Source organism: Suncus etruscus, chromosome 17 (genome assembly GCF_024139225.1).
Source record: "Suncus etruscus isolate mSunEtr1 chromosome 17, mSunEtr1.pri.cur, whole genome shotgun sequence".
Taxonomy (NCBI): Eukaryota; Metazoa; Chordata; class Mammalia; order Eulipotyphla; family Soricidae; genus Suncus; species Suncus etruscus.
Window position 1 is genome coordinate 20732401 of NC_064864.1, and position 12218 is coordinate 20744618.

Below are 12218 nucleotides of genomic sequence, written 5' to 3' on the forward strand. Positions count from 1 at the left end.
ACATCCCTCACAGGGGCTGTGAGCCCAGGCCTGGGGACAGCTCTAGCTCTCCCACTACTGAGCTGGGAGCCCCCGAGCAGTCAAGGAGAGCACTTGGGGGTCTGGAGCAGTGGTGCAAGCGGCAAGGCATCTGCCTTGCCGGCGGATGGACCTCGGTTCAATCCCCTGGCGTCCCATATGGTCCCCCAAGCCAGGAGTGATTTCTGAGTGCATAGCCAGGTGTAACCCCTGAGCTTCACCAGGTGTGGCCCAAAAACCAAAAACCAAAAAAGAAATAAAGAGCATTTGGAGGAGGGAACCAGAGGAAAGTTGACAGCCCCAGGGTCAGAAAGAAGCCCAACATGGCTCTTATATCTAAATGCTTATATCTTTAACTTGTTTTATTTTGCATATTAGTAAATGAAGTTAGAATATGAATAAAGAAAGTACATTCTGTAACTTTAAAAGGTGAGAGAAGTCAGCAGTATTGTGAGCTGGTTAAGCACTGAGCAAACCTCCGGGACAAGGCAGTACACCCCAGTTTCCAGCCCTCCTCCTTGCATCTCCACTGCATGTAAATGCCTGAGGCTGGGCCTCTAGTGAGACTCCTGGGTGGCGCTATTTGGTGGGTGCCAAGGTCCCAGGCACCACCTGATTGATTGCTGGTTGCAGATCCTATCTGCAGTGATGCTGCCTGGGAAGTGGTGGTGTTTGGGCTGGGCAGTAGAGTGTAGAGGATTGAGAGTGGACAATGAGCAGCAGCCACAGGCCTCAGGTATGCTGTGCCCATGGGACTGCTGGGGAAGATGCCACCCACACACCCTCTGACAGGGCGTGGGAACAGACCCACAAGTGGGTGATCAAGACCTCTTTGGGCTGTCCGGGCCCTTGTAGACAACCTTCTCCAGGCCGTCCACCACCTTTGAGTACTCCAGGAACGATGCAAAGTGGGTACACTGGAAGCGGCTGTTCCCACGCACGTAGGCCAGGAACTCCGGGGCTCCTGGGAAGATGACGTTGTCGGCCAGCAACACGGTTCCCTCCCGTAACAGACCACACTCCTGCAGAGGACAGGCAGGCGAGGGGAGTCACAGTCAGGGGTGTCGTGGGTCAGCATAGAGGCTCCACATCTTGGCATGCCTGACCCTCAATCTTGGCACCACCCCGGTTCCACACTGTAGGAACCAAGGGAACTGGGCTTGAGCTCCACCAACAGTCCTCTGGGGAAGGTATTTTTGTTGCAGTTGCTATTTAATTACTAGTCCTAGTTCCTAGAACTATGTGAGGTGCCCTGGGGGTGTTTGCTCAATGTCAGTGGATGAGTGAGGCAGGGGACCAGGGGGATTGCAGACACAATGTCAACTCAAGGTTAATGGATGCCTTGCCTCCCCCCACCTCAATCATGAGACTCCTCTAGGTGTGAGTGCTGGGGTGGCCCTTGGCAGTGGAGTCCTGAATCCCCCTATAGCCTGCATGACCCTGCAGAGCTAGAGGATAGGGCAGAGCTGGGGAGACCGCCATAGCCTCATTCCCTGGTGGTCTCTGCATAACCAAATGCTAGCAAGTGAAGCTCCTCAGCTAAGCAGGTCAGCGTGTGTCTAGCCTACTCACAAGCCTGAACTCCACTGCAGGGGAAGGAGCTGCCAGGAGAGGACAGAGACACAATGGGGGACTTAGGGTGGGCCAGACTGTGGGGGTGGGATGGGGGGGTAGAATCATCTGGTCTGATGAGCTGTTTTAATTTAAACAACGATAAAGAGTAGGAATATGAGAAATCTTAAACACTGAAAACAAAAACAATGCTGGAGTGATAAAACAGCAAGTAGGCATTTGTTTTGCATGCAGCCGTTTCAGGTTCAATCCCCGGCATCTGATATGCCCCTGCCCAGCCTGCCAGATGTGATTTCTGAGTGCAAAGTCTGGAGTAACCCCTAAGTATTGCCGGGTATGGCCCAGAAACAAACAAACAAAAATAAATAAATAAAAGATCCCGGGGCCAGAGAGATAACATGGAGGTAAGGGGTTTGCCTTGCTTGCAGGACGGTGGTTCCAGCATCCCATATGGTCCCCCGAGCCTGCCAGGAGCGATTTCTGAGCGTAGAGCCAGGAGTAACCCCTGAGTACTGCTGGGTGTGACCCAAAAACCAAAAGCAAACAAACAAAAAAGATCCCAAGTGTCAAACTACTAGCAGGAAGGGGGTCTGTTCTTGTGATCTCAGCATAGAGTTTGAGGGGCCAGGCACTTGCCTTTTATGCAGCCCTCCCCCCCCATGTGATGCCCCATGTATCTGGCACCAAATATGCCCCAGCACAGAAACGGGGAGTAGCCATAGGCCACTACCAGAACAACCCTTCCCCCCCCCCAAAAAAAATGCCAGAGAGATAGCATGGAGGGTAAGGTGTTTGTCTTTCTTGTAGAAGGTCATCGGTTCAAATCCCGGGGTCCCATATGGTCCCCTGAGCCTGCCAGGAGCGATTTCTGAGCATAGAGCCAGGAGTAACCCCTGAGTGATGCCGGGTGTGACCCCAAAAAAACAAACAAAAAAAAGCATGGTGGGCTGATGATATTCTTTTTTTGGGGAGGGGTGTCACACCAGGCAATGCTCAAGGGTTATTCCTGACTCTATGCTCAGAAATCGCCCCCGGCAGGCTCGGGGGACCATATGGGATGCTGGGATTCGAACCAGCGACCTTCCACATGCAAGGCAAATGCCTTACCGCTATTCTATCTCTCCAGCTTCTGATTATATTCTTGATGGCATACAGGGCTCAGTAAGCTCATGGGTACCTGGGGGCACTTCTGGCTTGTGGCCGATGGGAGAGCCGTGGGAAAGAGCTGTGAACCCAGCTATCCCAAATGAGAATGGAAAGTACCACCATGAATCATTTTCACTAGAAAAGAAAAAAAGAACTTGGCGAAAAACCAAGAGCAGGCAGCCCAGATGGTGCCTGATCTCAGGAGCATATGTGCAGCTTGGGGCTGGAGAGCAATGGGCGATGCCCTTGGGGTGGACCCCTCCTGTGCTATGCAGGATCAGGGCCAGTTTCACAGGGCAGTGCTTGCCACAGGTGTCACAACATCTGGGGTGAAATGCCTCCGACACTATAAGCCCACAGGTTACAAGGAAGGAGAGAAAGCATCAGGCATCACCTTTAGAAGTGCTAGAACCTACCACCTGTTCTAGTTACACAGGTGCATAAGGTGTAGCCTGGTCTGCCTGTCTCAGACCCCACAGACCTCTAAATGGAGGACACCCCTTGTCCCCCCAGGGAATCCTGGCTAGAAGTCCAATCTGTCTTACAACTTGCCTGGCACGTGGCTGACTTGGGATCCATCTCTGGCATCCCATATATTCCCCTGAAACCAACAGGAGTAATTCCTGAGTGCAGAGCTAAAAGTAACCCCTGAACAGTGGCAGGTATGGCCCAAAAGCCAAAAATAAAAAAAGTAAATAAATAAAAGGCCAAGATAAAGGCATAGGTGAAGCTGATTTTAGGCTGCATGCCCTGTCCTTTGACCATACCTCCTTTAAGATGTGAGATCTTGGGGCTGGAGTGATAGTATGGTGGTAGGGCGTTTGCCTTGCACACAGCCAATCTGGGATGGAACCAGGTTTGATCCCTGGCATTCCATATGCCCTCCTGAGCCTGCCAGGATCGAGTTCTCTCTTTTTTTTGGGGGGGCGGTGTCACACCTGGCATGCTCAGGGTACCATATGGGATGCTGGGATTCGAAATACCGTCTGTTCTGGGTTGGCTGCGTGTATGGCAAATGCCCTACCACTGTGCTATCTTGCCGACACTGCCAGGAGCGATTTCTGAGTGCTGAGCCAGGAGTAACCCCTGAGCACTGCTGGGTGTGGCTCCCCACCAAAAAAAGATGTGAGATCTTATTCTCCTTTGGGTTAATGGCTTAATGGGTGGCTCTTTTGGAGGGTAGAGGCACATCCAGTAGTTCTCAGGACTGATTCCTAGCTCAGTGCTCAGGGATCACTCCCGGCAGGGCTCAGGGGGCCACAAAATGTTGGGATACAACTTGGGTCAGCCTGTATAAAGCAGGTACTTGCTTGCTATATTTTCTCCGGCCCCTCAATGTCTTTTATCCAAGAAAAGGGGGCAGAAGTGACCATGTGTGTCTTCAGTAATGGAATGATACAAGCTCCTGTCTGTCTGTCTGCCTGCCTATCTGCCTGTCTCTGTCTCTGGTTTGGGAGAAAGTCAGCCACCACATGGCGAGGACATACAAGCAGCGTATGGAGAAGCCAGTTTCTAGGGACTGAGATCTTCTTGCAGAGGCCTCCCAAATTTGAAAGCCATGTATCAGCCAGACCCTCAGCCCCTTGCCCTCCACCCTGGCCCAGCAGCCTAGGCCCCTGGCGCCAGCTGGAGAAGCACTCAGAGTGTAGTGCTGTCATTCCCAGACCACGATTCTAGTCTTCTGAGATAATTACTAGCTTCAAGCACATAGCACTGAGAAAACTATTAGTTTCCTAGTTACTAAATGGCAATATTTGCTGCTTTTCTATAAATGTCAGTCCTGATAATTACCTCCTCTGTCTGTCTGTCTGTCTGTCTGTCTGTCTGTCTGTCTGTCTGTGTCTCTGTCTCTCTTACACACACACACACACACACACACACACACATCAAAACTGCTAAAAATTCATCCCCCTTGGGGCCGGCGAGGTGGCACTAGAGGTAATGTGTCTGCCTTGCAAGGAAGGACCTCGGTTCGATCCCCCCAGCATCCCATATGGTCCCCCCAAGCCAGGGGCAATTTATGAGTGTTTAACCAGGAGTAACCCCTGAGCATCAAACGGTGTGGCCCGAAAAACCAAAAAAAAAAAAAAAAAAATTCATCCCCTCACCCTGTCTCCCAGTGTGCAGGCCTGGCTGAGTGGGCAGTCTGGCTTCTGGCGCATTCCCCCTGCCTGGGATGGACCTCTAACAACTGTCTTCTGGCCTAAGTCTCCATCACCCACTTGACCCACATAGTCAGTCACCTGTCTGACTTCCAATTTCCAGACCCCTTCTATTCTAAGGGCTCGGAGGCTCTTCGGGGCTCTCCACTGAGCCAACAGTGATTTCTGGAACACTAGTACCCTCACTTGCATACATTCCCCATATGGCACTCAAGGATCCCGGTGCTAGGCCCTTGCACACTGTCCCCCTCACTCCATGTCCTTCCACACCTGCCAGGCCAGCAGTTTCTTTCTGCCAACTCCAGTAATCTGGCCTCCCACATTGGCACCATACGAGCAGGTGTGAGGCCTGGCTCGGCCTCCAGCTAGTTTCAGCATTGTGCTCCCTCCACTTGCCCCAACCCATAATCCCTCTGCAATTGACAGCGTCACTCTGAGGGGAGTACAGGGGAGAGAGCACAGGACAGACAATATGAGCCAGGTGTATGCTAGCTGGCAGACGGGGAGGTCTTGGGGAGGTTTTGGGGAGGAAGTGGCAGTGTTCCAAGCACAGTTTCCTGGAGCACCTGGGAGGGACTGAACTAGGCTCATGAACTCTAATAAGTTCTGTCTAAATTTCAGCTGCTTCCTGGCCCTTTGCAGTGCCCCAAGTCCCACCCACACAAAAACAAACACTGCAGGATGGGGCTCAGAGGGTACAGAGGGCCCACACCTCCAGGGGCCGGAGTGATAGCACAGTGGTAGAGCATTTGCCTTGAATGCTGCTGACATGGGATGGACCTGGGTTTGATCCCTGGCATTCCATATAGTCCCCCGAGCCTGCCAGGAGCGATTTCTGAGCACAGAGCCAGGAGTAACCCCTGAGTGCTATTAGGTATGGCCTAAAAATCAAATTAAAAATAAAAAGACACCTCCAAGGAAGTTAGGCAGAAGATGGGGAGGGGTCTTTCCAGCACAAGGGAGATCTTTTCCTTCAGGATTCAGAGTTTGGACCACTCCTGGGAGGGGTCAACCCCTCTATCCAGAAGCCCTCCTCCCTTCACCCCAGACCTGAGGCCTTTCCTCCCTTCATCCCCCCACTACCCAGGGGACATCTTGCTGCATGCCTCTGAGCCTGTAGTGAGCAGGAGACCCTGTCTGGGAGCACCAGGCTCACCTCTAGGAGTAGCAGGTCAGGCAAGTACCGGTCCTTCCAGTGGTCAAGGAAAACCATGTCCAGTGTATCCACGCCATGCTTCTTCTTCAGCTGTGGGATGACATCCTGGGATGCCCCCAAGATCACAGTCACCTGCAACAAGAGTCTGTGAGTATCTGTGCCTATGATAGCAAGAGCCTGTCTGCATGGACCCAAGGCAGCTCCTAACCTTCCTAAGGGTTTCTAGGAAGATGAGTCCCTGGTGTAGGGAGTGCCCGGTTCTGCAGAGAAACCCCAGAGGCAAGACCATCTTGGGAGACTGCTGAGAGAGTTTGGTAACCAAGCCTTCCCTTCCAGCCTTCCTCCATCTGCCCCATTCTCGTCCCCAATGTCCCCTCTGTCATAGATGGGTGCCACACCCTGTCCTGTAGGCCGGCGAAGTCCAACATCTGCTGGGTGATGGCGGCGTACTCAGGGTTGAACTCGATGGTGAGCAGACGGGCAGCAGGGGGCAGCAGGCGGGCCATGCGCACAGCCGAGTAGCCACAGTAAGCCCCCAGCTCCAGCAGCACGGAGGGCTTCTGCTCCCGCACCACTGCATCCAAGATCTCACCTGTAGGGGACAGGGCGAAGTAAGAGGCCCCTCCCCAGGCTTGTGTGGCCTCTCAGGCATTGGGACCTCTGGGCGCTGCTGATGCCTCGCCCACCATTCCTGGCTGACCCCAAACTCACCCTCACCCCAGGCATCCACCCTGAAGTTTCCTCAAGATCCGAACATAGAGTGGACATGTCTGTGCCCGGGGCCAGAGTTCAAAGGTCAGGAGCTGGTTAGTCTGCCTGGGTTGTGCTTAGGTTGGACAGAGTCAAAGAGGGGTGACACATACTTTCAGTCTCCTCAGGCCCTGGAAACCCATTGTCAACCCAGCCATGGCACCCAGCTCTGCAGAATGGGGGTGGGTGGGTTTGACTAGTGTTGGCTGAATTGGTCTGTAGTGGGGAACCCTGAACTCCAAACTCGCAGCAGCCTGTCCAAACCCGTCTCTTACCATGGGGACAAGGCATAGTGCCTGGTCCTTTGCCACCTACCTTTCCTGTCGCCCACATTCATGGCCCACTCCTTCTGGGAGCAATAAGAGTCAATGGCATCTATCACACTCTGCGGGTCCCCAGCCACCGCGTGCTGCAGCGTGTGGCGCAGGATACGCTTCTCCTTGTTGTCGCCCATGAGCAGGTTGAAGATGGGCTGCCGGATCCTCTCGTTCCATAAGAGGAGGAGCCAGCCCTGAAGCCTTGGAAAGAACAGCGGCGTCAGCAGCACCAGGCCCAGCGTGGCAGCCACCAGCAGCAGAGAGTCCTCTGGCATCTGGAGAGGGGACACCGGAAGGGACCCAGCCAGGGGCAAATGTCAGCTGCTGCAACCCTCTTCTGCCTGCTCCCTCCTCCCTCCCACTTTCCTTGCTCAGCTCAGTGCAGGGTAGCCCCTTTCTCCTCTCAACCACTGCCTGTCCCCAAGCCTGCACTCTTGGCTAGGTCTGACTGCAGAGCTAAAGCATGTCTGGCAGTCCAAGCACAGCCCCCTATGGTTCTGCAGGCAGCCACGAGGACACCCATGACATAGAGACCCACAGTCCAGTCTTCAAGGATAGTTATCCTGTGCTGGGTACTGACCAGGAGGCAAGTGCCTTCCTTGCATTCTGAAGTCAGTGAACCAGGCTGAAGAGCAGCCCTCCCTCCTGCTGACTTAGCACAGTGGAATGTGTGAAATGTGGACCCCAGTCACACAGTTGGGCCCTGGACCCTGGACATGGGACTGTGGGGCCACTTCAGCATATGGCCACCAATTTCAGGGTGGTGCTCGTTTTCAGACCAGAGACCTCACACATAATTTGGGAAAGATGAAAAAGGAGTATGGGGAACTTGTAGCTTGCCTCAGCCCATCTCCCCCTTCCCCACTGGAGCTAGTGGTCACTCAGGGTCACACACAAGAAGGGAGCCCTGGCACCTCCCTCAGTTGAGAGGTCCCTGCTATTCAAGAGGATTGAACCAGATAAAGCACATCTGGGGGGAGCAGTCTGGGAGAAGGACGCAGAGGAGTTAACCAAGACAGTTCAGGGCTCTAAACCCCTGTGTCCTGAGCCACAAGGAGGCCATGGGTAGACAGAGCAGAGGGTGGATGGGTAGGCGGAGGCTGCAGGCTAGGGGAGCAAACAGTGGTCTTCTAGGTGGTGTCAGCAGTGCAGACACAGGCAGAGTGCACACACAAGGTTCTAGTCTGCACCCCTGCCCCTCAAAAGTGATGGAATCTTAGATGAGATTTTAAGTACAAAGAACTAAAGGAAACTAGACAAACTTTATTTCAATAAAATGAAAAACATGGTTTGGAGAGATAAGATGGTGGATAAAACACATGTTTTGCATATGGCTGACCCTAGTTTGATCCCTGGTACAAATATGATACCCCACACCTCACCAGCAGTGATCTCTGAACAGAGAGACAGGATTAAGCCTGGGCACCACTGTATGCTGTATGTGCCTCCCTCCAAATCCACAAGTAAATCACCAATATCCCGAGTCTACAAAGAATTCTTACAATGCAAAAGAAAAAAAAAAGAATTCTTACAATGCAACAACAAAAAGACAAAGAAAGGGGGAGGGGTGTCCTTTAGAAGTAAAATACTTGCCTTACTTGTATGAGGCTATTGTTTAAAAACCTGGGTCCACCCCTCCCCAAATATGTGTGGGGTGGAGATAGAGTTCAATGGGATAGAGCATGCACATAGGAGGCCCAGTGATGTTGCTTTAATGCCACCAAATTAGATCGTAGAAAATGATTCTAATGGTTAAGTTTTTGTTTTGTTTTGGCCATTATTGGTGATGTCAGGGGTTACTTCTGACTCTGTATTTAGGAATTATTCCTGGCAGTGCTTGGGGGTGGGGGGGCTATCAAATCCTGGTCAGCCACATTGCAAAGTAAATGCCCTATACTACCTCTCCAGATTGTGTGTGTGTGTGTGTGTGTGTTTATATACATTGTTTTGTTTGGGGGTCACACCTAAGGGTCTAGCTCTTACTCAGGGATCACTCCTGGAGGAATTCTGGGGACCATATAGGGTACCAGGGATTGAACCCAGGAAAGCTGTGTGCAAGGCAGTTGCCTTACCTGTACTATAATTGGTCCAGCTCTCAAATCAAAGTCTTCAATAAAGTAAACTTTTTTTTTTTGAGCTTTAACCCCAGTGGCGCTCAGGGGTTCCTCCTGGCTCTGTGCTCAGAAATTGCTCCTGGCAGGCTTGGGGGACCATATGGGATGGCAGGAATAGAACCAGAATCCATCCTGGGTTGGCTGCATGCAAGGCAAATGCCCTACCAACTATGCTATGGCTCCAGTCCCTAATGTAAACTTTTTTTTTGGGGGGGGTTGGGTTTTTGGGCCACACCCTGTAATGTTCAGGGGTTATGCACTCAGAAATCACTCCATCTTAGGGGACCAAATGGGACACTGGGGGATCAAACTGCAGTCCATCTTAGGTTAGCTGTGTACCGCTTGCACCATTGCTCCAGCCCCTGTAAACTTCTTAATAAGAAAATGTCTAGGGCCTGGAAGGTGGCGCTAGAGGTAAGGTGTCTGCCTTGCAAGCGCTAGCATAGGACGAACCGCGGTTTGATCCCCCGGCGTCCCATATGGCCCCCCCAAGCCAGGGGCAATTTCTGAGCGTATAGCCAGGAGTAACCCCTGAGCATCAAACGGGTGTGGCCCAAAAACCAAAAAAAAAAAAAAAAAAAAAAAAAAGAAAATGTCTAATGGAAAAAAAATGAAGCAGCCAATCCTGCTTTGATCCTCCGAGTTCCAAAAAGGGAACAGTACATGCCATTCCCTGCTCAGGAGCAAGAGCCAGAGGACAACTGTGGTGGCTCCAGTCCCCTGGGGGACTCAAACATTAGGGGGGGGGGGCTCTCTGCTGCCTGCCCCTGTCCTCAGACTCAGCACACACAGTCCCTTTTTCCATCCAGGGACAGGGCCTCCCTGTCCCAGCATTTGTCTGCCACAGCCCACAGCGTGTGCGATCACTCAGCGTCATTCCTTCACAGACCCACACACCAGCACAACACCAGTCCCTGAAGTTTTCTCCTTGTGACCCCGATTGCTGACCTCCAAAGGGGCTACTTTAGATGCTTGGCAGTGGGGCCAGGACCCTGGCCATTCTCAGGCCAAGGTAGGCAGATGGGCCACTGACACCCACAGTGATCAAGATCCAACTTACAGCTCTGGGACCCTTTGTGACAGGAAGGTAAATGTACTCTGCTACATTTAGCCTGATCCAACCCCCAATGTCTGACTGTGGTGCTGGGCGCCCACTCACTGAATCCATCCTGCTCTGTCCAGCTCCTCAGGAAATATCCTTGCCTGGTGCAATGTAGCCAGATCAGTCATTTTTTTTTAATCTCTTACATTTTTATTTGCAATACCATGATTTACACTACTGCGAATGACAGGGTTTCAGGTATGCAACATTCCATACTCTCCACCAGTCCTTCCCCCCTTATCTGTGTCTCTTTCCCCCTCCCACCCAAAGCTCCTGACATGGTAAGACCATTTCTGTAAACTTGTTTTCCTTTTCTTCTGCTAGTTCTGCAGATGTGTTTTCATTTTTACTGTCTTTGATCATTTGCTGTTCCTTTACTAAGGGCACTTGCCTTGCATGTAGCCAACCCAGGTTCGATTCCCAGCATCCCTGAGCCCGCCAGGAGTGATTCCTGAGTTCAGAGTAACCCCTAAGCAGGGCCAGGCATGACCCAAAAACCAAAACCTAAACCCAAACCAAACCAAACTGTTGATGTAGCAGCAGTTGGGTTTGGACACGCCCCTTGGTTATCTCCACTGTAATGACAGTTGGGCCTGGACACCTGCCTGTCACATGGGGTATAAAGACTTGGATAGTTGGGGGGGGGGCAGGGTAGTGACCAGAACAGTGTCTGCTGATCTACAGGGGGCCTGAAATAAAGCATCCGAGAGATGCTGCCTGCTCTGTATCTACTCTTTATATATTTGGGGGAGGGGGCCGTTGGGCCATATCCGGTGGTGCTCAAGGGTTATTCCTGACTCTGCACTCAGAAATCTCTCCTGCCAGGCTTGGGCGACCATATGGGGTGCTGGAGATCAAAGCGGGATCAGTCTCGGGTCTGCTGCATGCAAGGCAAATGCCCTACCACTGTGCTATTGCTCTGGCCCCTACCCTTCGTATTCTATTCTCTCTCAAACCTAGATCTACAGGGTTTCTCTTAGGCCCCCTCTGGCCATGAATTTCTATCTCTGGACCCTTCTCATGTATGGAACATTCAGAAAATCCCTGGGCAGCAGCAGGCTTCAGATTTCAGCTCTCTCTCACTCCTAGGCTACCAGGTGGTGTCTGTTGGAGTTCAGATAGTTACAAATTGATGTCACTGGATGTCCCATGGGCCCCTGAGAACCTTGCAGCACCAGTCCTTGCAGCCGTGTAGCTCTGCAGCCAATTGCAGCCTGGCAGGACTTGCAGATAACTGCAGCAATCTGCAGAAAATTGAAGTTATTCTGCAATGGAGCCAGTTATTCTTTCACCTTTTCTTTCTTTTTTTTATTTTTTTGTTTTTTGGGCCACACCCAGTGACGCTCAGGGGTTACTCCTGGCTATGCGCTCAGAAGTTGCTCCTGGCTTGGGGACCATATGGGACGCCGGGGGATCGAACCTAGGTTCATTCTAGGCTAACACCCTTTTTTTTTTTTTTGAGGGGCCACACCCAGTGGTGCTGGGGGTTACTCCTGGCAGGCTCGGGGGACCACATGAGATGCTAGGGATCAAACCTGGGTTCATCCTGGGTCGACTGCATGCAAGGCAAAATGCCCTACCACTGTGCTATCATGCTGGCCATTATATTTATTTTTTATTTTTTTTGTTCATCTTTTTTTTTGTTTGTTTTATTCACTTTTTTGTTTTTTGTTTTTGGGTCACACTCGGCGGTGGCATTCAGGGGTTACTCCTGGCTCTGTGCTCAGAAATCACTCCTGGCAGGCTCGGGGACCATATGGGATGCTGGGATTCAAACCATCCTCCGTCCTGAATTGGCTGTGTGCAAGGCAAATGTCCTACCACTGTGCTATCTCTCCAGCCCCCGAGTTCACCCTTTTTATTTATTTTATTTTATTTTAT

General features: G+C 51.8%; 1 protein-coding gene across 1 annotated transcript; it reads right to left on the bottom strand.

The window, feature by feature from the left end:
• Window positions 1-362: 362 nt before the first annotated feature.
• On the bottom strand, window positions 363-7396 carry COMT (catechol-O-methyltransferase). The gene is made up of 4 exons (XM_049764657.1): window positions 7120-7396; window positions 6453-6646; window positions 6055-6186; window positions 363-1040 (listed from the first exon to the last, which is right to left on the bottom strand). Exons 1-4 carry the CDS (start codon window positions 7394-7396, stop codon window positions 840-842), a joined length of 804 nt encoding a protein of 267 aa, XP_049620614.1. The 3' UTR covers window positions 363-839.
• Window positions 7397-12218: the final 4822 nt, after the last annotated feature.

Excerpts from the sequence above, each read along its gene's own strand:
- COMT (XM_049764657.1), bottom strand. The coding sequence starts at position 7,396 with ATGCCAGAGGACTCTCTGCTGCTGGTGGCTGCCACGCTGGGCCTGGTG. Across the intron at positions 6,647-7,119 it reads GAATGTGGGCGACAGGAAAG|GTGAGATCTTGGATGCAGTG; the intron begins GTAGGTGGCAAA and ends TGTCCCCTACAG. Across the intron at positions 6,187-6,452 it reads TCGCCGGCCTACAGGACAGG|GTGACTGTGATCTTGGGGGC; the intron begins GTGTGGCACCCA and ends CTCTTGTTGCAG.